At 41.3% G+C, this 27420-nt stretch overlaps 1 protein-coding gene across 7 annotated transcripts in view; it reads right to left on the minus strand.

Moving 5' to 3' along the window:
• Positions 1-26352, minus strand: part of celf2 (cugbp, Elav-like family member 2) — a 236489-nt gene extending 210137 nt beyond the window's left edge. For 3 of the 7 annotated variants that reach the window (XM_080291989.1, XM_026148415.2, XM_080291985.1), the window contains exon 1: positions 26096-26308. In XM_080291989.1, coding sequence (XP_080148115.1) covers positions 26096-26148 — 53 coding nt within the window. In that variant the 5' untranslated portion in view covers positions 26149-26308. Of the gene's footprint in view, positions 1-26095 lie in introns of all 7 variants that reach the window. The other 4 variants (XM_080292004.1, XM_080292002.1, XM_080291997.1 and 1 more) reach the window with 2 other exon arrangements.
• Positions 26353-27420: the final 1068 nt, after the last annotated feature.

Here is a 27420-nt window from a genome sequence, read left to right on the forward strand (position 1 = left end):
TGTCGAGTTTTAGTAATGTAAGAAAGCATCAGGCTGGAATTTAAAACTGCTTTTCCTACATTGTAAAATAGGAGATATAGGTATTTTCATTGTAATAACAAACAACCATGGAAAAATAACTAGCATAATGCAAAGTTATTTGCACCAGTCTAATTTCAGGTGCTTGCTATTGTCACTTATTACCATCGCTCACACTGCTCCTCCTGCAGTGAGGCTGACAACAGATGGCTGAAGTGAAATAACATTAATCTACAGTTGATGACAGCATGCTATGTTAGCATAACAAGTGTTAAACCAAGTGGGGAAGCATCATTTTCAGAGCTTTACAGTAGCTTACTTGACCAACGTGTCGACTATGGCAAAGACGCAAAGAAAAACTGTTACTGTAGCAGGAAATATCTTCAAAGTGCTCCAAATCAACCAAAGATTATTAGCGTAGCTCTTGATTAGCTTGCTCCTATCTAAGCCAGTTTTTTGAGTGACCAATCAAATTGGTGCATACCCAACTGCCGTATTATAGATGTGTTATTCATGGCTGAAATGGTGGCAAATAAACAATAAGGAACTTTGTATTAATAATTTTATTGAAATTTCGACTTATAAGTGCATATTTAGGATCTTTTTAAGCACATTATATACACCAGATAGCATATGTTGTAAATAATAACATGTTATCACAAAATCCATCTGGCTCCATTCACTTTGATGGCAATTAAAAGAAGAACAATATGTTGTGGCATCATGCGATCACTGTGTTTGCTTGCATGACTATAAAAAATAAGTTACCTACGTTTTGACAAAGCATTGTTTTTCCACCATATGACAAGTGAAACACTTTCTTCTTATAAAGTTGTTCCCAGACAGGGCAAAATAACTTTTGAAATAAAGCTGAGACCTCAATCACAGTTTTAATATTAATGATAAAATATATCAATCATCATCATCTGTCTCACTGGGAGCGGTTGATATGACTGTCCCTTATCTCATTATAAAAGTGCTGGTGAACTGGCATCAGTCAAACCCAATATAACAAAGTAACTGGAAAGAGAAATTAGTCCTTTGTGGGAGCCTGGTGATGGGAAAGTAAGAAAGAGGCCGGAGGAAGAAGTAGAGGCTGAGAAACAGGGGTTAAAAACGTGAGAAGTGGAGAGGAGAGGAGGGGAAAAAAATTCAATATATTTTTAATCTAGCGGATGTAATCAGATTATGCGTCTGCCAGGAGCGACGTATTTCATAAGGAATAACCAGTTTCGGGGAGGGAAGGGGAAGCGGAGTGGCGAGGAGGAGCGGAGGAGACGGGCACTTTGGCTGGCCGATCTACATCGACACTGACAGATTCTAATAAATGCGCTGGGAGGCGCCCGGAGAAACACAATGCCGTGTAATCATTTTATCATGACAAACCGGAATTCCAATGCTGTCCCATGTGAGCCCAGCTGAGGGAAAATTGAATTAACTGTGAATTGCTCATGCTTGGGGAATGGGGAAGAAAAAAAGGGGGATGTAGGAGAGAGGACAGACAGAGAGTAAGTAGAAGGAGGAGGGTTTGGCTTGCTGTACTTTTGGCAGAGTTTCTGGTCTCTCTGGGTTCAGTTGGTTTCATAGCGGAGCTCTGGTTTCAGCAGCTGCTAGCTAATGACGCTAACTCAGAGATCCTATACTCGTGTTTTCGAGCCCTGCATGACTTAGCTTAACAGAAAACGCATTACACACTTGTGAAATGAGATGCAGATGCCCTCAAGGATCCGAGGGACGGGACTATTAAAACAATCACAAACATCTGTTAACACATGTTCAACCACAGTCGTGGTTCAGCTTCTAGAACTTCTATGAGGTGAAGAATGACGAGAATAAATAGGTTTATTCCAGATTTTAGGGAAATTGGCACTTTTGTAACCACAGGGACCAAAGTCATCTTTGTGGCTATGGCAAATTATTGCCTTCAGCTGCCACTTAAATTACTTCTTAATAGTAGAGTAATGCAATATGTCCGTTTCTAGCTTGCTAGCTTGTACTCTGAGGATTTTTCTAAAGCTTTTGTAGCCATGCGTGCTAATTTTTGACTTTATGTAATCACTGAACATCTAAACATGTTGGGCACATACGCTGTAATATAAGCAGCATTAGATCACATGTGAATTATCTGTCAGCCATGCTGTGTGACTTTTTAGGTCTTGTTTGGACATGTTATTCCTCTTCCCCCCCCCTGATTTTCCTGATAAGGAACATGGGACTTTATTTAACACAGAGTTGGTAGATGTTTTAAATGTCTCCAGCTGTAAAAAAATATTTCCTACACACAGAATCCCAGTGATTAGCAGTACATTTCTGCCAATTCTCATTCCTGTGGTGTCAAATACAGGCCGCAAGTATCCAAAAGATGAGCACAAAGGGTTCCTTTTGCATCTGCGCCAGGACACATGAGAGTAATGGCAATGGTAGGATGGGTCTCACTTCCAACTTGTCACATATGGACACTTGTTTATGGTCTCTTGGAATCATATTTTAGCACACTGGGTAACTTTAGGCTTCATGGTTCGCCATGCAGCCTAAATGTTGTGAGGGAGAGAGATAACGCAAACCTGTGATCCTTTTCTAACCTCATAGTTGTACTGAATATACAAGAAAAGAAGAAAGAAAAGTAAAAAGCAAGTCAATATAAACCCATGTGCTAAAATCTTTAGCTTTATAATCAGATACAGTGTTTATGTGAAACACATTGTAGTTTTATCTAAATTTATTAACTAATAATAAGTCCTTTGTAATTGTTGACTGTACTCTTTAAGTCTGAGTCATATCTGGAAGTCCAGTAAATGCCTTTCCTTTGATGAAATGTGCTCATCTTTTTTCTTTTTTTTTTAAATCTCTGTGGAGGTATTTGTTCCTCTTGAGCACAGAGGTAAAAGATCATACACACAGAACAGAATCTGCCATGCTGCCGCCCGTAACTTCAGATTAGGCCTTGTCAGGGTTTCGGGGTCGCTAGGGATACAACCCAGATGCTGCAGCTATGCAGCAGTGTGTCGCTGTGGAAACGGGAAGTGTTGACTGCTGAGAGATAAAGGGCTTGATTCTTCCCCCCGCTGAACACAGCCCAGAAAGGCAGGAACATGGTTAGACTGAAGAGAGAAAAATGAACACACCACACTCATCGTATTGGTGCATGAGTTGTGTAAGTGAAAAGAAGAGCCTTTTTCTCAAAGTCTGTCACACTCCCACACAGTCCCTTTTTTCTGTCTCCTTCTGCTGTCACTTCATTGCTCCTTAATCATTAATATCACAGCTCTGACCCCAGCCAATGAGGATGAAGCAGGGATTTGCATAATTAGCCCCACTTGGTGGACAAGTCCCACTCCAGACCTTATGAGAGCGTCTCTAGTGTGCTTGCTCAATTTGACATGTAGGAGGCCGCATACAGTTAAGAGGGGGGAAAGTGCCAAACAGATGACATGTACATGCTGTAGGTTTCCTGATACAGGAGTGTTGCCTCGAGATGAAAAGAAGACGTTATCGTATTGCTTTTGACGCAGCATTGTTAGAGCCAAGATGTCAAGTGAATGACAACTTTCGAGAAATTGGAATTATACTAGTTGAATTTCTCAGAGTATTAAATGTTGTTCAGTTCCTGGGTGTGCTTCTTACACTTTAGTCCTTCCTAATCAACAAAGACATCACAAACTCTTGGCCAAATATAAGCTTGATATTTTACATTTAGAAACGAGCCGGTAGAGCAATTTGGTTTTAATTGTGTTGTATAAATAAAACTTACTTTCTTATATTTACCCACAAATCCATTGCAAGTGTAATACAAAATATTATTTATGCATTCACTGTTAACTTAGTACCATAAATGGAAAATGGATTTAAATGGTATTTAATAATGAGGTTAACGTACAGAAGAGGATGTGTTGTTGTTTTTTTAAATTAGTATTTTAATGTCACGTGATTCAAGTTATCACATTCTGAGATATAGATATTTTTTAAGCTTATGTGACAGCCTCAGTTTTTAAAAAGAACTACGTCTCTCAAATTAATGAATTAAGCCGAAGTGGATTTGGTTTAAGTTGTCTTCTTTATACTTACTTTATTTATTAACCTTTATTTCACCAGGAAGATCCCATTGAGATTAAAAATCTCTTTTTCAAGGGAGACCTTATTTTTCTATTACTTCCTAATAGCAAATAAAAGATACAGGAAACAAACTGCACCCCAAACCAAGAACTGTATGAAATATACGCACGGCGGAGACAATGATGTGAAGAGAAGTCAAGTTTCATTATTCAGTGCATCTAAATAAATTTAACAGATATTATAACCAAGAGGCACAGTGAAAATCTTTTCCAGATCTCTTGTCCTCCCTTGACCCATCACTGTAAAGTTAGATGAACCACAAAGGCGACTGACATTTCTGGGGAGGTTGCAGTGGACAGTCATTTCACCGAAGGTTCTTGGCTGTATATGTCATTTATCTGACAAATGTAGTTCCCTTGACATTTATTGCATAACTTTTTATTGATAAAAACCCTTTCTGCCCCAAGCAAATGTTCAGGATTTTTCAAGAGTACTGAGCAACTTATAAAAACTTCAGGCTTAACCCCTGAGACGACTATGGGAAGTGAAACACAACAAAGAAACATGGGATGGATTTCCAGAATTAAACCCAATTATGATTAGTGATTGGATATAGCATTAGGGTGGCTTTTGTTGTGATTTGGCGTTATATAAATAACATATAATTGAATTATAGCTTACTTGAGCATTTTTTTAAAATCTTATTATCATGTAGCTCAAGCAAGACTATTTTTGGTATAAAGTACCCAAAACAAACAAAAATAACACTGAACATCTGATCTTCTACGTGTTATCTTTTTAAATTGAAATGTACCTCTAAATCAACTAAACCTTTTCTCAGTGATATATATATATATATATATATATATATATATATATATATAAGGGAGTAACATATTGGTTTATCCTCACATTTATTCAACATTTATCATCACTGAAAAGGGAACATTATACATGTATTTTTTCTTGCATGCAATTACTGCGAAAAGCAGTCATTTACTTTTGGTTCAGTAAAATGACAAGGTTGTGCTTTACAGCTTTTTATTTGATCAATAAAAAGCTGACCAAGCTCTGACCACATCTGTTTCTAACAATAGGGATTGTTATCGATTTAGCAGCCCAATGCACTCATGGGGTCACAGATTTACTAGTCTAATGTGAATATAAGAGATAGAAAAATAGAAAAAAATGCAACACGAGGAACAACGTAGGACGACTATTTAAGAAAGAATATGCCAAACATTTTTGCAAGCCTAACTAATAAGCTGTACCATTTCAAAATCATTGAAATTGAATCTAGGCGCTGTGTAGTACCTAAGAAGATTAGGACTGCAATCGCATAAATCCATCTTGTTAAACAAAACTAAATATCTTTTGTCTTTCAGATGAATTTAAAGGAATATGCATTTATGGAAAGATACTACATTATTGTTTTTATTGTTAATATTAGAGATCTAACCTTTTAGCAGTGAAATTCCTGGTACTTAAAGCAGAGCAGAGCGGATGAAGGAAGGGACAAATGTATGGATAAAAGGACAGATGGATGTGACAGAGAGTAAATGTGCAGAAGAATACCATTAAAGAAGGCAGCACTGCAAGAGCACGTCCAGACAGAGTGGTCTGAAGCCCAGGGGATGTCAGCTTTTATCACACCCCCACACACAGAAACACACATTCAAAGCAAAGCACTGCCCTTCCGCTTGACAATTCCCCACACCATTAGCTCTCGTAAAGATTTCTTTATTGGTATATGTCATGCTCTGAGTTTTCCTAGAAAACAGCAGTCGCTGGTTACGAAGTAATAGCCTTAATCAGCAGCTGGCGCCATGCCTGAACCTGGCCTCGTGGCTTAATCATCGCTGTTTCGTTTTCTCCATGGATACAGAGGAGAAGCCCCAAAACACTCCCGCTTTATGACAACATGCCCCAAAAAGTAGGAAAAATGAGACACTGTGTTGTTGAGAAGAATTAAGCTGTTATGTAAGTTGAAAACAGACAAGAGTCTGCTGATACACAAGAATCACATTAGGCTGATCGCATCTTGTTTCACTTCACTCTGACACAGCTGGTGTGTGAGACAAGAAAGAGAGACAGGCCTAGAAAGTAGAGCTGAGTGTGACGGGATGAAGCCACTAAAACGGAAGGCAAAGCAAGACAGTCAAGGCAAAGTTATTTCTCAACAAAGGCATTTTTTTAAGAAGGCGCATTTCCAATAAAGTCCAGGCAAATGACACAAAACTGAACGGAGAGCCTTTTGGAAATTTCAGAGAGGGAAGGTAATCTGTGGCAAGGCATAAAGGGAATTTACGTGGGCGCTTAAGTCCAGCTGTGCTGTCTGTCTCTTTGTGTCTGCTAAAGATTTAAACAGCGGGAAACCCAATGCATAAGGCCTGTGCAGCTTTCTTAGTATGAATGTATTAAGCTAAAACTGCCAGGCTAACAACCAACACGAGGCAGGGATTAAACAGGGCATCGTCCCTGCTCCGCTCTAATAGGGTTCAAGAGAAAGAAGCTCTGAGAGCTCCAATTGACCCATGGTAACCCAAGCACTTCATGATCTTTCTTCTTGTCTTGAATATAATACTTGATTAAGCTCTCAGGACCAAAACATTGTACAGTTAAATATTTCAAAAAAAGGGAAAAAGAAGAAGGGAAAATTCTTACCAGAGCATGCCTTTCACAAGCTCGGGGAGGCTGGGGTTGTAAACATTGATTTATAGGCACTCCTAGTGCAACGATGGCATGTTTAACAGTAAACTGTAGATTTATGATGCTGCTAAATATGCCTGGGCGGATGTGAACATTTGAGACTTAACACCTGCTATTGCAGGCCTGCTTTAGAACAGAGAGGTCACGTATAGACCTGGCACATTCAATGCTTTAGTCATAACATTATATCAAAAAGCTGAAGGCTGCCAAATAGTGGAAATCTCACAGATGGTCAGAAACGGAGCAGCCGTACCCTTAGGAATTTGTCTTATATAAGGCAGATATGTGCTATGAGATATAAGTTAGCATGAGCACATGCAGTGCCAATGTTTGTAAAAATCATCACTAATTTTTACCCCCTTTTTTGTAGAAGTGCTGGCTTTGGTGTTAGGCTTATGATGCTCACCTGTGATCCTCCTCTTCTATACATACTATAGATATAACTATGACTCCTATTGGGCAAAGTGAATGATAACAAAAATGCTAAATGCTAATGCGTATCAGCAAAATTCAGACACCATTTGTGCTGACACTGATATATCCACGAAAGGCCAATATCAGTGAGTGGATATATTAGTTAAGCTATATTTAAAATTACTCAAAACTGCCATAGAGTGTTTTATGGTTAAACAAACTAAAAGTGCATCGTATGCCCAGGTTAACAATACACCAGAGTTTAACTTTGGTACATGAATGAATTTGTTGGTTGAACTGTATTACATTGTCGAACCAGGTATTGTGTAAGGCTGTAGAACATGTTTTGTATTCACGATTCAGTAGTGCTTCAAATTCATCCAAGCCTAAAGAAGAAATCTTGCTGTTACCTCATTGCATTGTCAAGACAAATTAACTTCTCTATTTCCAGGGAAGGCATTCATGGTTACTGTAACCCTGAATGCCTTCATCCATTTATTCTGTTGCTCAGTCTGTTCAACATCTGTAACTCTCAGCAACACTTCCATCCCAGCTGCTGCGGACTCAGGTTGAGAGACTGCCGTGGATCAAATGTGGAAGTGGAGCGTGAATGGTGGAGAGCTTGAGGGTAAAGTCCTAAGTGCCTGTACCTCTCCTCTAAGTCTCATTCTCCTACTGCTACAGTCATTTTGAGCCGATCAACCTGTGAAAGAGTGTGAAATAGCAGCCCTGGGATCTCATCCATCAAATCTACCTGGAAGACCAAGGCACGATGGAGAAAAGTAACCACATTCAAAACTGTAACTGTAAAAACAATGAAAGAGCCAGGTTTTTATCTTTGCAGAGCTACTATCAAGTTAAAGATGTCCATCGTGGATCAGATCACCGGATGCCAATTCAGGCTGACAGATCACGGTAGAGTGCTGCCATCAGCACGAGTCTGTTTGTGAGATTAATGGCGATGAGCTTGAAAACAAGGCCTAAAATTGGTTCATGTCATGTTTCCCTGTTTAATGCTGCTGCACTGAGCTCATAGTGCTAGTCTTCTCCACAGCCCTCTCCATCCCGAAGAGCTTTAATCTCCCAGTGGGCCTCTGGGCGACCCATCCAACATATTTGCATACATCTGCATATTTCCCATTAGGCTCCACTTGTTGCCTTTTCATGGAAAACTGGGCTATGGCGATGATCACCCTCAACGGTAATGGTGGTATCCTTCTTTGCCTCTTTCTTTTTTTTTCTTTCTCCCAAACATTTTTTACACTCCCTCTTGATCCCTTGTTTCCACTCTCTCTCTGTCTGCCTCTCTGTCATCACTGTGATCAGAGTGCAGTATGGAGGTCTGATCCGGAGACAAAGGGAGAAGCTCTCAGTTAAATCAGCGGCGGCTAGCTATAGTAAACCATCTGGGGCCAATGACAGGCTCTGGCCTGAGAGAACACAATAACAAGACAGAAGAAATGAATTCAGCACACAATGACCACGACTGAACCAGACTAATTAGATTAATATGTGATCAACTATTCAATTAGGCCCATTCAGCTGCAGAGCTCAAGAGGTATGGGTACATGCAAATTAGATGAGCGAGCACAAATTGAGGAATGAATTGATAAAGTGTGTTAACAATGTCTATACGTACACTGAGTTATTCATTCATGTATACTTACAGGGGAGTGATCATTACACGTCTTTTACAACTGTCACCAAGTATAATGGCAACACATCACTTTAAAAGGCCATTCGCTGATGAGCAACTTCCTGAGTTAAAGAAAAGTCAAGCTTAGTTTCAAACATGTTTTCTAGCTAATGCCATCCAGTTCTTAATTTTCTTCAATGCATCTGTATTTCTCAGATTTCTGCCAAAAAGGGGGATAACAGAGTTTGAAGTGAGTGCGTGAACTCCACAGAATGTACTGTGGTAAAGAGCACTACACTGATCAGGTTTTCTAAAAATCCTAATCAGACTTGTTCCATTATTTTCACCAACGCCCTCTCATCAACTCATGGTTTGCCTTGTTATTTGGTGGAGCAACTCTGGCCTTAACCATTTAGCCCTTTTCAGAGTCACTCAGGTCTTTTTTGCTGCTTAATTTCTCTTCAATCCAACAAGCTGATTATATAAATTGACTATGTAGCTGATCCTTCACATGCTGCAAAATAATTACTCTCTAATAGTTCTCTGTTAGAGAACATTATTCCCTAGTTGTGTGCCAGTGTCAGCAGACAAAACTAGAGCTGACTAGTGATGAGTCACTAAGTACAGTTAACAACAGTTAATAAGTCATCCTAATTGACAAAGACAAAGAGACTTCTTTTGCTAGAATCTATTAGCAATTTTAGTGGTTCTGATTTTTACAAAATTGTTACAAACAAATAAAACATTGGAAATAAACAGTGCCCCAATTACTCCGGATACCGTGACAGCAGTTTCTAATGGAGCTACTTCCTGTAAAAATAGCTTCATTTCCTTTTTGAAAGCTGGTGGTCTAAGAAATGTGGGTTGGAGTTAAGATCACAGCAACTGTGTCCTACACGTAATTTATTATTAATGTTGTATATGTCTGTGATTCTGAGCATTTTTGATGATAATACACTCATTTTAAAATATTAGAGAGTGGCAGGTATTTCAAATTTCGCTTAGATAGGCTCTATTTAATCTTTTGGAAAGCTCAATCTGTGTGGACATTAGAAGGGATCACTAAAGGATGGCCACAGAGTACTAGACGTCTCTATCTTTATGCCACCACTTGGTATTAAAAAACCCCACCGTGCTAGTTACAATTTCTATGCTGATGATACACATTTATATTTCTTCTCTGACACCATGACCATTGCTGATAAGTGGAAGGGATCACCTTTCCCTATTAAATCGAGAAAAATAGTATTATCAGTGGTCAGAACTCATCTCGGGACGTCCTCGTCTCCTCTTATCTGTGTTTTTGTTGAAGAAAACCTCAGTTTTCAGATATTTTTCAAGCATGTTTTTATTTTTACTAGCCAGCAGCACTTGCTAGGTTCACTAATTCACTAACTCATATTTTTGTTCTTTGGGAGCTACATTTTCATTTTATAAGACAAAGTAATCAATTACAGGCACTATGAGCATCATTATGCATATGCATGACAACACATTCCAGTTAGACCAAAGTAGCAACGCTGTAAAAACTGTTTAGTAAATTGTATTTACAAACAACAACATCATCCACGTACATGTAACGTAATGCTGCTGTTCATTTTAAAATCAGTACACATATTATATATAATATGTGTACTGATAATTTCTATTATTTTATATTATTATTAAAAAAAAATTTCTTACCTCGCTCAACAAAAACAACAAACCAAATAGAAGAGAAAGGATTTACTGTTTTTAAAACTGAATCTAAATTAGAATTGTAAGTTTAATTGTCACTTTTAAGGATTGTAGGCTATCCACTCTTTATGCTGGTGACTCCTTGTTATTCCTTAAAATAACAAGGAGCCTTAAACCTGGCTTCATGTCTTAAAAGTGGCTAATTGTATGACAACCTGCCAGAATTGTTGCTCATCTTTTAATTGTATATGGAATCACTTTGATGCTTGTTCTGAAAAGCTCCAAATAAATACACGTGATTGTTACTATTGCATGTGGTATGACTAGACTTTACTTGGGGTACATGGGGAAATCTGTTTGTATTATTTATGTGTGCCATGTTCAATAAGCATATGCAAAAATGCCACGGCATAAGTGATTTCTTTTCAAAGCAAGAGTAACTAGAAGTCATATTTAGCACCACCTGTTGGCGCTATGTTTTCTGATTAAAACATGATTGGAAATGCTTTATTAGCTTACTATAACAGGATGAGTGCCATGCTTTCAAAAGGAAAGCACACTAAAGAAAGTGCCATTTACCAAAAACCTCAGCATCACCTTTCCCTTGCTGCTTAATTTTCTGTGGGGTGCTAATCAAGCGCCTGTCTCTGCTCATGAATTTAGAGGGAAACCTCAAGCATTTAAATGTGCATTTAATTGCGTTGGTTCTGGAAGCGTCGTTAAGTAAGAGCTGGGAAATACATTTCTTAATGCGACTTAGTGATGCCCGGCAAATCAAAGACCATCAAGCGAATTAATGAGGGTGAGCGGTGAGCACATTAAGAGTAGAGACGGAGCGCTTCCATAAACAAATACATATCTCTCAACTAGACAGCAGGGACAGAGGATAATGTGGGAGACGTAATAAATAGACTTCCCTGTCTATAGGCACGGCACACTATCCATTCCAGCACAATGTTCCCCACTTTAATTGAGTAAATGCACACATGTAAACACATACACCTTTTCTTCTGCTATGTTTTTAAAAGGCCGACAGATGCTTCTTCAGCAGCAATCCTTTGCTCCTCAATAGAGCTGAAAAAGCTTCTAAAGAAGAAGAAGAAGAGCAGGCAGGAGGTGAGGGGTAGCGGCAGTGGTGGGGACGAAGCAGAGATGAAAAAGAGGAGAACCAGAAATATGAAACCATCCTGGTTATTAAAAGCTGTCTTGCGAGGGCAGCGCTCCTGTCGTTAAGTACTCTTTCAATTATTAACGGAGCCGCCGCTTTCATCAGCTGGTTGGCGAATGCCAATACAGCCCCAACACACACTCCCACTGCTTGCTTTCTTCTCTTTTTTACTTGGCAACAGGCAAATACACACACACACACACACACACACACACACACACACACACACACACACACACACACACACACACACACACACACACACACACACACACCAGGCATTCAGCGGTAATTGTTGGAGAGCTGGTGAGAGGACAGGTCAGGCAGTGAGAATGATTACATAAAACTGGATGTTTTGAGACTGTCTGAGAGCTCTGCAGCATGAACAGATGGCCACAGACAAAGAAAATAACTTTATCATCAAGAAGAAATTCAGAAATTACAGTCACTGAATTATTTTTTTTCAACCTGAGCGAGCCAGCCTCTGGGGGGAGCTGCAGGTATACACTGGTGGCCAACCAGCACTCAGGTCAGGCCCAATTTGGGGTATTTTTCTAAACTGTCAAGTGCCCGTCAAGCTTTGGCAATAAAGGAGAGGAGATAAGGAGAGAGATTTGAGATAGTTGGGATTGAGCTGTGGGCAATAAGAGGGAAGGAGGAAGCTTTTAGGGTGTTATCCAGGCTCTCTGTTTGCAGCTCCAAATGTTCCTGTGCCTCTGATGAGACGGGCTCATATGACAGATTACCAGCACAAATGCTGCTCGAGGGAAAGCTGGCACAGGGGCAGAGCCAAACACAACACCAAAAGATATACAACTGTGTTCGCTCGAGTATGGTGCGAAAGGCCGCAGAATGATTTTCACGCCTGATGAAGGAACGAACGTTATAAGGTGTTTTAGGATCTCATCTTACACATTATCAGATACTAAAAATATTTGCCAAAACATTTTGTCATAATTTTCTCAGCTAAAATTCAAGAGTGGTCTTTGCTTAAAGAAAACTAAAAGGAAAAATGATCCGTCCATAAACATCTAAACCTCTAAGCCCCGCCCGCCTACTATACAAACCTTCTGTTTGACAGGGGCAGCCAAAGAAAGGACAACATGCTTAAAGGGGACAAGAGGGGACTTGGTACAGGATTAGTCTGAGATGTATGGGATTCAAAGGCATACTAGGTCATCTTTAACCACTTGCAGTGAAACATTTCCACTACACATTTACCAACTTGTTTTTAAGGGATAATCTTTAAGGTTTCAGTTACAGACAGACAGGATTAAACACGACAGAAATGCCTTTGCGGTGTGTGCGGTATGATTATTCCTTCGGTGAGAAAAAATGGGCAGATTAGGTTTTGTTGCTCTACTGTGGGTCTATTTTGGACTCTGTTTTGAAGTGATGCCCAGTCATTTTGCCTATTGAAAGTTAGCAGAGTAGGGAACGTTGGACTGATGGTGGGGGGAACACGGCTTATCGACCATGGCCGGGTGCGTTTCTACTCTGGAGATGGGACACAGGGCACTGGGGCGTGCTGACGAACATCCCCTGGGACTCCTGTCCAATTACAGCTCAAAATGAGCCAGGAGAGCAGCGAGATTGGGCTGGGCGCACCAAGGTGATGATGGAAGGAGGGAGGGGGCTGAGAAATGGAAAGTAAGGGGGCCAAGGATATGAGTAGCACTTGAAATTAATGGGGCAGGGTGGAACAGGACTCCCAAGAGCGAGTGCAGGGCCCGCTGATGACATGAACTTCACCCTCAAGCAGCCATTAGGGGGCGAGAGGTTCCAGTAATCTCAGAATTCAGAGGCTCAGAAGGTTCCCCAGATTTGATCACTGCTTCTGGGCTAAGCTGGTGTCGCGAGTGGCCTCAACGTGAAGCAGCAGCAAGTTAACTGTGCATGACACTATTAGAGTGAGTCAGACACCTCTGAAACCATGATCGCATAACTAAACTGGGAATTTTTGGTTGCAATCCAGATTTCATTCTGGCCCACATCACATAAAAACTGACAAATTGAAAAATTTCAGCAAAGATTTTAATAGAAGCTGGCGTTCAGAGGGCTTTCATTTGAAATGTCATATTTGGACGACTCTGCTCCGAGAGCTATTAAGCAGAAATGTGTTCGTCTATAAAAGAGCTCTTCTGTGTGTGATTGCCATTTAATAGCCGGCCATACGTTCATGCTCCAGTCTTGCTTTAATGTTGCAGCGCACTGGGGACTGTCAGCGAGCGAGGGGGGAGAAGAACCCAGGGCCTTGAAACATCTCATCCAAATTACCGTCATCTTCCAAAGCACAGTGTCGAGGGGAGGAGATGAAATGCTGTCATAATGTTACTGTGGTGGAGCTCATTGCCTTCGCATTCAGTGTGCATGGCCACAAGATATGACACAGACAAGACTAATAGCAGCAGGAGAATTACAACAATAAATCTACTTTTGATTACATATTCAGTGCTGATTTGATTAACATTTAAATAACGCCCTGATTTGATTCTAATTCTAATTCACGATGCCAACATTGCTTTTCAAAGGCTTCCTCAATGGCAAAAGATATCAGCTCGTATCACTTGCAATCCAAAAATAACCCGCTATCAGTTATATCCTCTCAGTAACAAAGTGGCACAGACAAGTGCTCTCTGTTTGACACACAAAGAAAACATGACTGTCACAGAGCTGAGAGAGGGAGACGGGAGGAGGGAGAGAGAGGGAGGAAGGGAGAGGTAGAGAGGCACATTTAAAGTTTTGCCAGGAGTCAGCGGTGCTTTTAATACATACAGTCACATCAATGGCACATTAAGAAAGTGTAACCACGGCAACAGACACCGGGATTATGTTAAACAGAAGCACACAAAAGACCTAAAGATGCTTTGTTTAAAACAGTGGCAATGGTTTGAAAAGAAAAAGATGAAAACAAAAAAGTAGCAAGTGAAGATAAAAATATATATATATAAATATAGTGAAGGTTGAAAGGGCAGAATTTTCACCTCTTGATTATTTCATGAGTAGCTGTATTAATCACACTGGGAGGACATAAATATTCAATTCAATTCAATTTTTTTTAAATATAGTGCCAATTCACAACAACAGTCGCCTCAAGGCACTTTATACTGTAAGACAAAAAAAAGACACCAACATTTAAGTGAAGTACACGTGTTCTGGGGCAAAAATTGAACCTTTACAATCCCAATCCTCACATTTATTGATTAAAACTAGATATCTGGGCTTTATCAACTATTGGTTATAATTACAATCATTCAGTGAACTGACTTTCTCTACTTAAAAGTAGTATTTGGCTCATAATCATCATCCACAGGTCCTATTTTGAAGTCTTGTGATTAGTGCTCTCACAGATCACTTGGTTTCAAATAACAAAATGTTACTGTTTCCTCATTAGCTAAATGTACAAATTTTGTAAGATAAGATAAATCATTAGCTATTGAGCATAACACATATAAGCTTCCTTTTATAAACACAGAATAAACGAGATTTACCAAACTGCGTCTGCAGACATATTAGCAAAGTGTTTACAGAGGTCAAGTTAGAAACCTTCATGACCTCTACTCATAGACTTCTTAGGCCCTTTTTAACTACAGGTTTTGCCCTCACTTTTGGGACCTAACGATGTCCATGTACTATATTATATTTTACTACATTAGGAGCAATTTATCCTTGTTAACAGCCGAGCTAACATTAGCTAAATGCTCATAATTATAGCCAAGCAATTTACTGGTGGTCTACCTGCTAACATGGACAAGTTGATAGACGTCCGATATAGCAGCTAACTACTCGAGGTGAAAGTTCCTTTTATAAAGATTTTCTATTCAGAAAACAGCTTTATTAGTTTACTATTGCCGGAAAAAATAGACTTACTTATTTTTAAGCTAACAGCATTGTAGCTACAGCAGAGCCAAGAGTGTTAGTGAGGCAAGGTGTTCGAAATTAAGAAAAAAGTTCACTACTCTTGATTCATCCCACGCCTTCACACATTAATCTATCCACAGGCTGTTAGAGGCCTAAGTAAATGTGGAAAGGTCTCATTTTTTCAGAGAGATTATATGCTGGCGATAAATATGTGTTTAAAACAAGAAAAATACTGTATGGTTGACTTTTAGATGACAAAACACATTTTATTTAATATATGTATACACAATATATCATAAAATGAAAAAAAATTCTAAAGGGAAAAGGTAACATTTCTATTTGATATGCATATCTGTTCTACACACAGACGCACACAGTATGAGGTGTAATATAATGACCAGGATGGCTCTGGGGCTCTTTCTTCAGTCATCTGACTGTGAGAATAACATTAGGCAACAGTCCACTCCAATAAAAACACGCAGTTTCTGCAGCTGCAGTAACAGTGTCTCGTTTCCTTTATCTCTCCTCCTCTTTACCATCAGCTCCCCCACCCTCACACCCCCATGACATTTCCATCTCCGTCCAATTTTTTGGTCTTCAAGAGCCAAATTCATCCAGGTCAAGCAAAACTAAGGCAGCTTGGTGCTCAGCAGCACAGTGCTTTAAAACTTGTTGCAGTGAAGTGAGTCAGTATTCTTCACTGAATAGTGCAGTGGGTGGACAACATAAAAAGAACAGAGACGTTCAGCTTCAGCCGTGTGGTTAGGTTTATTTTTAAAGCTGCACTTTGTAGCTTTGAGGTGTTTCTAATATTTGTCAAACCCTACATACAGCCAGTGAACTGAAGTTAAAGTTGTTGTAAAAATGTCTTGTTAAGGCCCATTAAATAATCAATGAGTTACCTCAGAGCCAACTGACTGCCAAAGATAACAATGTCATGTCCCCATAAGCTAGCCAATAATAGCACAGTTCCAACAGAAATCTGTCACAATGCAAAATGTTGCAATAGGAATGCTGTGTGTCCCCCCCCCACTTCCTTTTTTCAGTTAGAAATGTCTTTTGATGATTGTGAATTTCTTGAAACTCCAACAGTGAGTTTTGAAAGCCTAAAATTTCCATTCTTGAAGTCCACAGAGCAAAGGGCTCCCAAACAGTCTTACTGCACCATGAAATTCTGCGGCTTTAATGCTAAAACCACTGCCCTAATTCACAATAGACATATGTTGCAATAATATTCCAAATTAAAAATGGCATTTCTGTCTAAAGTTAGATAATTCATATCTAACATACCGTAAGTGTTTTAGTGCCACATGACACAAAAGCATTCTGCTGTGGCTGCATGGCAAAATGCTGTAAAATTGTGTGCAAAATAACGGGATTAAGGACAACACTAGCAAACACTTTGATTTTAATCTGAGTCAGGTATAACACTGTTTTCATTTTCTCTTCATTTTGACCATTCGACATGAGAGCTTTGCAATTATCTCAGCAATAACAAGAACTCTTATATTAACATAAACATAAACCAATCAGCCAGAACGTTAAAATGTCTGACAAGTCTAGTGAAGAACATTAATTCCTTCACAAAAAGGTACCATTTTTCTTGGGTCCTGGTATTCAAGTGGTATTCCCCAATGGCAGTTGCCTCCCGCAGCAGGAAAGCGTACCCAGCTACTCGGAAACTGTGCTAGGAACCCAACAAATAGCCTGAGGCACTGACGTGGGATCACAGACTTTAAGGACCCAATATCTGGAGGTCTTCCCAAGGGACCCGCTCTAAAACAGAGTCAATGATAAGTCGAACTTGGAGAAAAAAGGTACGACTTGATGACAGAATAATTATAATAATAACAATTAGCAATTTCTGCTTATCCATTTGGGAAAAGGGTTTTACCTGACCTGAACATAATTTGGACGTAACTCAATAGGGATCCCAGTTAAAGTCTAAGATAGCAAGAAGGGGATGGATGTCTCGAGAATTCCAATGGCCCCCAAAATTGGAATCTAAATACTACTGGGCAAAGGTGAAAGACATTCCAGTCTTAAATTGTTGGTTGTACATGAATGTTTGTGAAGCTTATTGGGCAATTCAACGAAGATCCCTGCAGACATAGAACTGGAAACCTTGAAATGGCCTTAAATATTTGTGGAAGTATTTAAATAAAAGTTATCACTAAAACACAAAACATGAGGTAGAAATATATTTTAGTACATCCATCTGCTTTAAGCTCTTGACATCAATGGGGTCATAGTTGACCTGCCTACGGTTAGGGATGGGTTTTGTTTTATGCTAAAAAGGCAAGTTGCTTTTACATTTACCGTTTTCATTTGGATTTTCAAAACGGGCAAATATTCTATAAAAAGGGAAGAACCATTCACCAGAACCAGTCCCTACCCATAACTCTAGATGGGTTGCCAGTGACCTGGTAGGTGTTAAGAAGTTAAAGATGCAAAATTCAACCAGGTTTTCAACATGTTCAGTAGAATCTGTTAAATGGAGGGCTTCTTTCTTTTGCCCAGAATATGGAGCAAATAGCCCCGGTGGTTACATCATATAAGATTCCTGCTATATGGACTCCACCCTGCAGTGCTGTTCCCTTTGCAACAGCATGTATGCCTGTGCATGAGATGTGTTCAATGGCATACATCGAATAAAATGTGTAAACGCCCAGTATCGTGTCTCTGCTCTGATTTACCTCCTTTATTAGAACCAAGTCCTGTGTCACCCTACCCGTGTCGGGGGTTTAAATGACAACTATGGTTCCTGTTTGGAAGCAGGAGAGGAAAACAAGTTTTTCTCTGCCTCCATCATGATTCGATGATTATTCAACAAAGCACTACTTATCTAAGGGCAAATTTGGCAGCTGGTGTGCCTTCGTAAACCTAAACAGTTTCAGTTGATAGTGATCATGACTGTGATTAAAGATGCCTGTCGAACCTCTGCAGTCAATCAAATGACTTCCTGTTCTGTTCAGACGGTTTTTATTTAATAAAAACAAAAACAAAACAAAAGCAATCCCCCTCTCCATTTCCATTTCGTTTTTTTTCCCCTCTCGAGTTTTCTCTGTTTTTAATTCTCCTCTTGCCCCCCCCCCCCCCCTCCCCTTTTGCAACACTCCAGGGTCACCATCTGCATGGCAACACTCGCAGCGTGACACTTCCATAACCCAGGAGGAGGAAAAGAAGCACAGAGCGTGGACCTCTCTCTTTTTCTCTCTTTTTCTATTCATAGGCCACCCGTAATTCATTAGCTCTCCCTCTCATCCTCTCTATATTTTCTCTCTGCAGTGTGACCGATGCAGGCTTCTGAAAGCTTGTTCGGATATTTTCTGGAATGAAGCTGCTGACAGTCAATTTTTTTTTTTGCGCTGCTATACAGCATGTTTTAAATTTAACCTTTCTCCATACTAAACCTCATTCATAAAAGGCAGTTTTTTGTGGGGGTTTTTAATGTGGGGCAATAGAAATTTCCCTTTGGGAACACTAAAGTACACTGCATTTCACACACCATGTAAACCAATATGTAATCATTCTGCTGCGTTTATTGGTTTATCATTAACTTTTAAAGTTAATTTTTCAAAATAAATGCCAAAGTAAATTGAGAACATATCCATCTACAAGACGAATAATGATTTCCTTTACAGATAGCCTCTGGTGTTGCACAGTTTCAGTCTGACCTATTGGCGTGACCCCTGCAAAACCAAACTCGCACTATGCTCGGTCAGTTTTGTTTTTGGCCTCTGGTTATGCGTTGTCTCTATTTTTTTACTTTTTCTTTTTCTTTTTCTTTTGCTTTGCTTCGCTTCAAGCATCCATCAGTCACACACACAAAGAGATTATCTCCTTTTTTCCTGATTTCCACCAGGCAGAGTGCCAATGTTTTTCTTTCCTTCACTGACTCTCACCTCTCAGCCCTCCTCCCCCTATTTTCCTCCCTCCCTCCCTCCCGCTCTCCTCTTCCAGCTTAGCTTTTCTTTTTGGTTGCGAGGGAAGGCTGTTTATTTATTCAGACAAGATCTATTCCCCCCCCCCCCCCCCCCCCCCTCACCTCCCCCCATCCTCCAGTCTTTCTGTCTTTTTCCTTTCACTCCCTGATCACCTTCCTCTTTCCCCCCTGGTTATGTACTTGTAGAGTATCACTATGAGGGGGAGAAGGGGGGAGAAAAAAAGGGAGAGCGGGTGAAATCTGCCGTGGAGGTGGAAGAGAAATTTTTAAAAAGAGAATAAAAAAAGGAAGGATGTAAAAAGGAAAGGTGGAGGAGGGAGTGTGCTCTGTACTTCCTGTGTCTCTTAAGCCATACGGAATAAAGACAGTTGTATGTCAGTGGGGGAAACACTCATACTGGTTTAAAGCTTCTTTATGGGCCCAGCCACGGTGCACATGGCAGCAGTACCTTTGAGAATAAGACTATAACAAAGTACAGCAGTAAAATACAGCCAGAGGGAATGATTAGTGTACGTGTGCAAGAGAGAGAGAGAGAGAGAGAGAGTTGGCAATAGAAGGAGAGAATGAAAGAAAGACATGAAGAAAGAAAGCCATGCTCCAGGTGGTGCATTATTAAACAGATTTGTCACTTAGGGCCAGTGGTGTTAAGTGTGTGTGTGTGTGTGTGTGTGTGTGCGCGCGCGTGCATGTCCGAGGCAAAGAGCAGTTAAAGATATAAACATATATGGACTTAAAAAAACATGGAAATTTATCTTTTAAAAAGAAAAAAAAAAGTAAAAACGAAAAAGAAAAACGGTGGACAGACAAAAAACTAAGAAAAAGAAACGGACAGAAATGAAGAACAAAAGAAAGAAAAACAACAGCAAAAGGAAAAAACAGGAAGGAAGAAAATAAACGGCTTTGAATTTGTTCGACATTTTTGATTTACACATGCACGTTACCTCATACTCAGTGATTATATGGTGACTTTATGAACACACACACACACACACACACACACACACACACACACACACACACACACTCAGGAGAACATGACATTGATTTAAATCAATTTATCCTCAGGCCTAACTTCTTCCTGACAAAACCCAAGCCTCCTCTTTGCCAAGGCTTCACCCTAAAATTTAAGCAGTTGTGCGACTGTGCTAAAAATGCGTGTCCCCACAACATGAGTAACACAAGTACAAACACACACAGTCATGTGAGGTGTGTGTTACAGTTGCGTTTTAAATCCCTGCGGCTGCTGTTGACTAAGCTGATCTTTGTTGCAGGGGGGAAAAAAGAAAAAGAAGCAGCTACTGCATATGCCGTGACAGGCAACAACACTTGTTTTAGTCAAAAATAACATTAAAGAGACAGACAATGTCCTCTGTGTGTGTGTGTGTGTGTGTGTGTGTGTGTGTGTGTGTGTGTGTGTGTGTGTGTGTGTGTGTGTGTGTGTGTGTGTGTGTGTGTGTAAGCCTGCGGTAGGTAATCTTACTTTTGGAAGAAATCAAACAAAATGAATGCTGAAGCCGACAACTGCAAAGGACAGGACGGGAACAGAGAGTCCGTGCAAACACACACACACACACACACACACACACACACACACACACACACACTGTAGCCTGTGAGCACGCTGTTCAAAAGGCTGCAAATGATGCAGGGTTGCAACTGAAATATAAACTTCTAAAAGGCCAAAAAAAAGTGCTCAGGTTTTTGACTTTGATGGCAGGAGGAGGCGCGGGAACGACTCCCGAACACTTTGATATGCAGCACATTGTACAATTTGTGCATTTTATCCCTCCGTCTCCTCTGATACTCATACACAGAAACTGTACTTTAACAACAAATGCGCTGAAACTTCACATTCGCACACATTTATCCTCTTAACATTTCAGGATTTTACTGCCGAACCTAAAGAGATCTATTATTACTTCTAGTATAACTAACAGCTAAATCTATAGAATTTGTAATATAATACTCTCTGCAAATCAATTAAACCATCGCTGTCAAATAAATTCTAAATAGAGAAAAACAGTATTTATCACTGATGGGTAGCACAGTATCTTAATATATTATACTTAAGGAGCAGTGAGATCTGCGCTAATGCAAATCCCATATTGTGAAAAGCTGTATGTTTAAAATATCCCTTCATATCAGAGATGGAAAAGAATTACTGATATCCAACTCTTTATAAAATGCAGTCTTCTCCATAACAAACACCTGCCCTGGAGGAGTCTTGCCTCCTCGTTCCATTGTTATTCCCTCCTCTCTTTCCTAATTCCTAGTCTCTCCTGCTCCTCTGTAGCTTTTCTAGTCCTCTTCTCTCCCTCTGTCATCTTCCCTCTGTCTCTTTTGTGTTTTGTGACGCACTCTTTTTGCTCAGCTATATAATTATCTCTTGCTGATTCCAGGGGCTGGTTCGGAGAAACTCAGCCCTCCCTTTCATTCTCCTTCAGCCCGCCCCGTACGCCTCCGTCACTCAGACGCTGAGTGCTGTATTGTTCTTCTCCGCTACAAAGGCTTGACAGACAGCTGTGAGACACAGAGAGTGGATTCTGAGTCTGCCCCGCATCCCACCGACCCTCCCGTCTGCTGCCATCACTTTCATTTAAACTTGTCACTTTTCCTTGTATCAGTGTGATGGTTGGAGTGCATCGTTAGGCACGCGCACACACACGAATTAGAAAAAAGTCTAGACAGCAGTATTTAATGAGCAAACACACGGTGCATTTTAAACAAATGGTGACTAAACTTTTTTTTCCTTTTTTTTAAATTTGCCCTCTCTCATTAATATCACTCGTCCCGCATCTGACTTCCATCCCTCCTTCAAATCGAACAAGCCTCAGCGCCACCTGAGGAGCTGCAGTGCTCGCCGGAACCTTTCGAGGTCTTTCCTCTGAGCTGATCTTTGTCAGAAGCCGAGGCGAACGCCTTGAAGACAGCTTGTTAGGATTCCACATGAGTGAATCCGTGTCATTATTCAACATGCATCAAATGCAACCGTAAACACTGGGGTTTGGGGAGCAAATCGGAGCAGAAGCTTCCCTCGTCTCAATGGAAAAATTTCAAAGACGATTAAATAAGCCAACAAACGCAGCGATGGAAAGATAGGGAGGGAGATGGCTGGAAGGAGTTCAGCCCGATTTTGTATTTTGATTCAGATTCCAACATCAGCAAATTAGCTGTGTATGACTCTCACGATGAAGTGATGCCTGCCTCAATGAGCATAATGACTTCGGTGTCCCGTGACAAGCTTTTCTCCACCACAAAAAAGGATGAAATTCTGAGGTAAACGCTGGAAAACTTGCTTGAATTTAAAAGATAAAGATACGTCCTATCTGCTGCTGGAAATATCAGAGGGCGCCTTTCCCCAGAAAAAACGGTTTTCGCTCTAACCCTTCAGTTAAAACCAGTATAATCCTGAACGTAGGAAAGGTCCAACGTCCAGATAAAGCAGCAATACACACTCTCTCATGCCGCAGTCACACACACTATCAGAGGGGATTTAAAGATTCAAGCAGTGGTCTTGGTAATTAGGCGGATGGATTTGCGCCTCTCCTCGCAGTCTGGCGGGATATAAAGCGACACATAATGCAAGCGGACAAACTCTTTAAGTGGATTAATTAAAACCAACACTGCGGGGTCAAAGGTCAAGCCCCCTTTCTCTGTCAACCTCCCGTACTCTCGCCTTCCAGCCTCCCTCGGAGCGCACTCGGACTGCGGGACCTGCATACGGATTTAAATGAGTGGATGAAAAAGGTCCCCGATGAGACGGAGCAGTGAAGGAATGATGGTGGAGTTTTCTGGGTTTATTTTCGGTTTGAGGCTTTAACATGAAGCCTCGTTTTCATATTTGTGCTGAATACACATACTCGCTTTGCAACTTAACCCCTAGTTTGGCTGATTTATCTTTAACTTCCCGTCTCTGAATATGCGGCAATTTTTCATCCGCGTGGTAATAGAATAAAAACCTGAGCTCCCACTTTCCCCTCCCTAATTGAATACAGAGCACACCTCGTCTTTGACATACGTGTGCGTGTGTGTGTGTGTGGTAGCTGGATGCAATCAGATGGAATTAATATGCATGCTGTTTCTCATTATGGAATAACTCAACTACACTTCAGATATGTGACGTGCACTGTGAGAGGCACGGGCTGATTTTCCAACCTCCATCCGTGATTCTCGAGCAGGAACAGAACTGTGTGACTGAATTCAGAGGAGCAGACACGCCCTGCTGATGATCGCAAGCGTGAACACACATTTGTCACTTGCATTAACTTCATATTGCATTTAAACTAAAATCAGACTCGGCAGCAGCCGCATTAATCAGCCAATTCTGCTAATATGCATATGATGCTGCCTAATTGTGTTTCAGCAGTGAGATCTTTCTCATGTGTTTGGCTAGTTTGCTGTAACAAAATCTTTGAAACGACATTTATTGTTTTGGTTTTTGTTATTTGGCTTCTTAAATATTAACCGAGGATCGCTCAGTCGTCACTCAGACAGAAATTGGGGTTTTAGCCTTGTGCTAAATTTTTAGGAAATGATATCCAAGTAAGCGCTGCTTATCACTTCCCTTTGTTTGAAGCAAAACACACACGTGCCGTCTTCACACTGCTGTGGTTACGGTATGAAGCGTGCGTGTCTGAGCGTGACGGAGGTGAGTCTCATTAGGGAGAAAACAGCGGCGAGAACGCTGCCGAGGTGCTTCATTATGGTAGACGATTGAGAAGTGCTTGTTTGTGTGTGTGTGTGTGTGTGTGTGTGTGTGTGTGTGTGTGTGTGTGTGTGCGTGCGTGAAGGACTGGCGGATGTAACTGTGCGTGTGTGTATGACTGTGACCCCGAGAGAGTGTGAGCGTCGGGCCCGGCGATAAGCTGGTCTTTATTAAGATGCATCGTCTTTGGAGAGAGGGACAGCTGCTCTTGCCTCTAATCTGGAAGAACAAAGGTTTAATAAAGAGAGAAGACAAGAGCCAGAGGGGAGGTAAATACTCCCGTCTCTTCTTGCTGTCCTTCCTCACACCATTTCCCTCTGCCTGCCTTTTCCTTGTTTCTCTTATACCGACTGATCCAACGCCAGCTAAACTAAACTGGTGCAGAGATTACTGTGCACAAGTTCGCCCATTTGAATCCCAAAACTTTCACCTTCTCGCTGACCTTTGGCTTCCCACCTGTTGAGCCAAAATGGCCGCTATGAGGCCAATATGCCGGTGGCTAAAACAAGCTAAAAGCGTCTTTTTTTTTATGCTGCCACGAGAAGTGTCCCAGTTAAGCAAACAGTCTGAAAGGAGAGGAAGAGCGTGTCCATAGAGAAAGTGTCTGCTGTGGCTATTTCTGAGCAAGTATGAGTCTGTGCGCCAGGTCAACTGCATGCCCTATTTCTCAGCCTGAATGGTCATCACCGCCTGTTTGGAAATGACATCACTTGCCCCCCCCTCCCAGTCCGTCAGCAGTTCACCGAAATATGCCTGCTCTACATTGCTCCGCTCATTTTCTATTTTGGATTTGTGGATTATGGTGGTGGGATGGAAGAGGTGGTGCGGGTGAGGGGATAAAAAAAATGATAAAAGAGAGGAGAGGCAGCATTAAAAGAATAATTTGAGGGTCCTGAGGGTTCTGTCTCCTCTCCTAGTCTCTAAAATAGAATCTGTGATAGTCCCGGCTGCTACCACCGACTCTGTCGAGGGAATAATGACTTATTTATCAAATGGCTGAAATATTCAGGGACAAGGCCTTTTAAATTTCAGCATTTAAATTCATAGGCTTTTTCTGCTGAGATGCTTAATGACAGTGAATGTATTCAGTGTGATTTGCAGGTCCGAGACAGAGCCTAGTGTCCTGCCTATGAGCCTAATAGGTGTTTGACAGAAAAGGGGAGAGAGGGTTGCGTTTAAGGGCAAGGGAAGCCAAGAGAAGTTTAACCTTTGACCTCACGTGAGGCTCAAGTGTGTATCGTGGACCGCCTTCCGTGCCAAGAAGTAAACGGGCTGTGTTGCTGAAAACATGTTTTGCAGCAGTAGAGATAAAATTTAATGTCGTCTAAAGCGCGCTGGAGCAGGCAGGCAATCAGCCATGAGTAAATGTTTCAAGATAAATTCCTAGAGGGGTATACTATTTTTTCTGGCAAAGCGCGAGACTCCTCAGCGTTCGGAGGGACCACATTAGCAAGGGGGGGCGGGGGCAAGGGAGGGGTGATAAATGGGTGTTATTCTTACTTCTAGGATGAAATGGAGGAAAGTTTGGGGATGACGGCTGGTGATGAAGCGCCGCGCGGGGCAGCAGCGGAGGTTAATGAGATGTACGTGGACACACGGCAGCTCGTACGCATCAGCCTCATGACAGAGCGCAGCAGAGGAGGAAGAGGAGCTCAGAAAGTGGCAAGAGCTCCGTATTCGCGGCACATTAAAGCCAAACGGCGCAAAGCGTGCGTAATTACGCACCGCAGCGCCACTGCCATGGTGAGAAGGCGGCGACCTCCCGCCTGCGCTGCGTCCCACCCTCATTCTCTCCAGAAAAAAAGAAAGAAAGAAAAGCAAAGAAAGACACACACCGCACTCCTGTCTCCGTTTCCCCTCTCTGCTAGCGGACTGTCGAGGCTGTGGAGAAACTGGCCGGGCGCTTACCTTAACACGTTCCAGCTTTTCAGAGGGTCCAGGTCTGAAATTATAGAAACCATGGTCGACTGGCTGGGCAGCACCGGGAGAGGGAGGGGGTGCGGCTGAAAAAGATCGAAAGAAAAAGCGGCGCTAAGGCTGTAAACTCCGTCAGCGAATGACAGCGATTGCTCGGATGCAACCCGTCCTGGTTGTTCAGTGGGTGATGAGCGCTGTCACAGCTCTCTCTCTCGTTCTCGCTCTCTCTCTCTCTCTCTCTCTCTCTCTCGCTCTCTCTCTCCGCCCCCTCCTGTACAAAGCCTGCGCTCTGCAGACGCGTCTCCCGAGCTTCCTCGGGTTCCTCTCTCGCAGACAGGCGGGCTTCTGCTGGAAATGCTGGAGATGTACAGCAGAGGAGGGTAAATCCTACCTGAGAAACTCATTTATTCATTTTCATCTTCAAACAGTACACAAGGACAAGCTGGAGTTTATACACCTCATTTTCACTGTCAAGTGTTCTCACTGAAAACTACTTTTTGGTGTTAAACCTCTGAGGATGGATTTTATATCGATGGGAACGACGTGTTCAATTTTACTTGCTTGAGTTTTTATGAGGCAAATATGAGAGAAATAACCTGCTGTTTTCACTGAGAACCAGTTAGATCATCAAAAGAAAAGAAAGAAGCAAAGAAAACACTTTATGCAAGAATAACATATCACAGTTTAACATGTCTGGATATTCCTGCTATAACTGCACGGGACACTTATCAAACCTGAAATTATAGAAAGGCCATTAAATTAACTATATTTGCCAATTTTTACTTGATCATTTTTAATGTTAGAGAGATAAAGAAACAACGTGTGGTTTGATGCATTATCCATAGAGAATTGTTGGGTGAAATGTTGCAATGAAGTATTCGACACAAGCCTGCAAAGCATGGCTGCGATGATCTCTGCACACTCCTGTGAGCACTGACTTCCTGTCTGACACCACCACATCCTGTTGATAACTGTTTTTTCTCTTTTTTTCGCTACCCCTCCCTTCCACTTGACATGGCAGCAGATGCGTCATCTATGGCAAAGACTGACAAGGCAATGGCCAAGTCCCACCTCTTCTGGGCTCCTATCTGTTTGCTCATTGGGGGGAAGAGAGAAAAAAAACAGATGAGATCTGAAGGGACAAAAAAAAGAAGAAGACGAAGAGACAGAAGTGTTTCAGATAATGGTCTGGGACAACAGAACAGAGTGAGACTGAAAGTCTGCAAAAACTACTGTAGCTCCTGCACAAGCTGTTTGTTTTCTTCAGGTTCATGATATTTGTCACACAACAGTCACTTTGACAGGAAACTGCCACC

Source organism: Astatotilapia calliptera, chromosome 17, assembly GCF_964374335.1.
Source record: "Astatotilapia calliptera chromosome 17, fAstCal68.1, whole genome shotgun sequence".
Classification (NCBI taxonomy): domain Eukaryota; kingdom Metazoa; phylum Chordata; class Actinopteri; order Cichliformes; family Cichlidae; genus Astatotilapia; species Astatotilapia calliptera.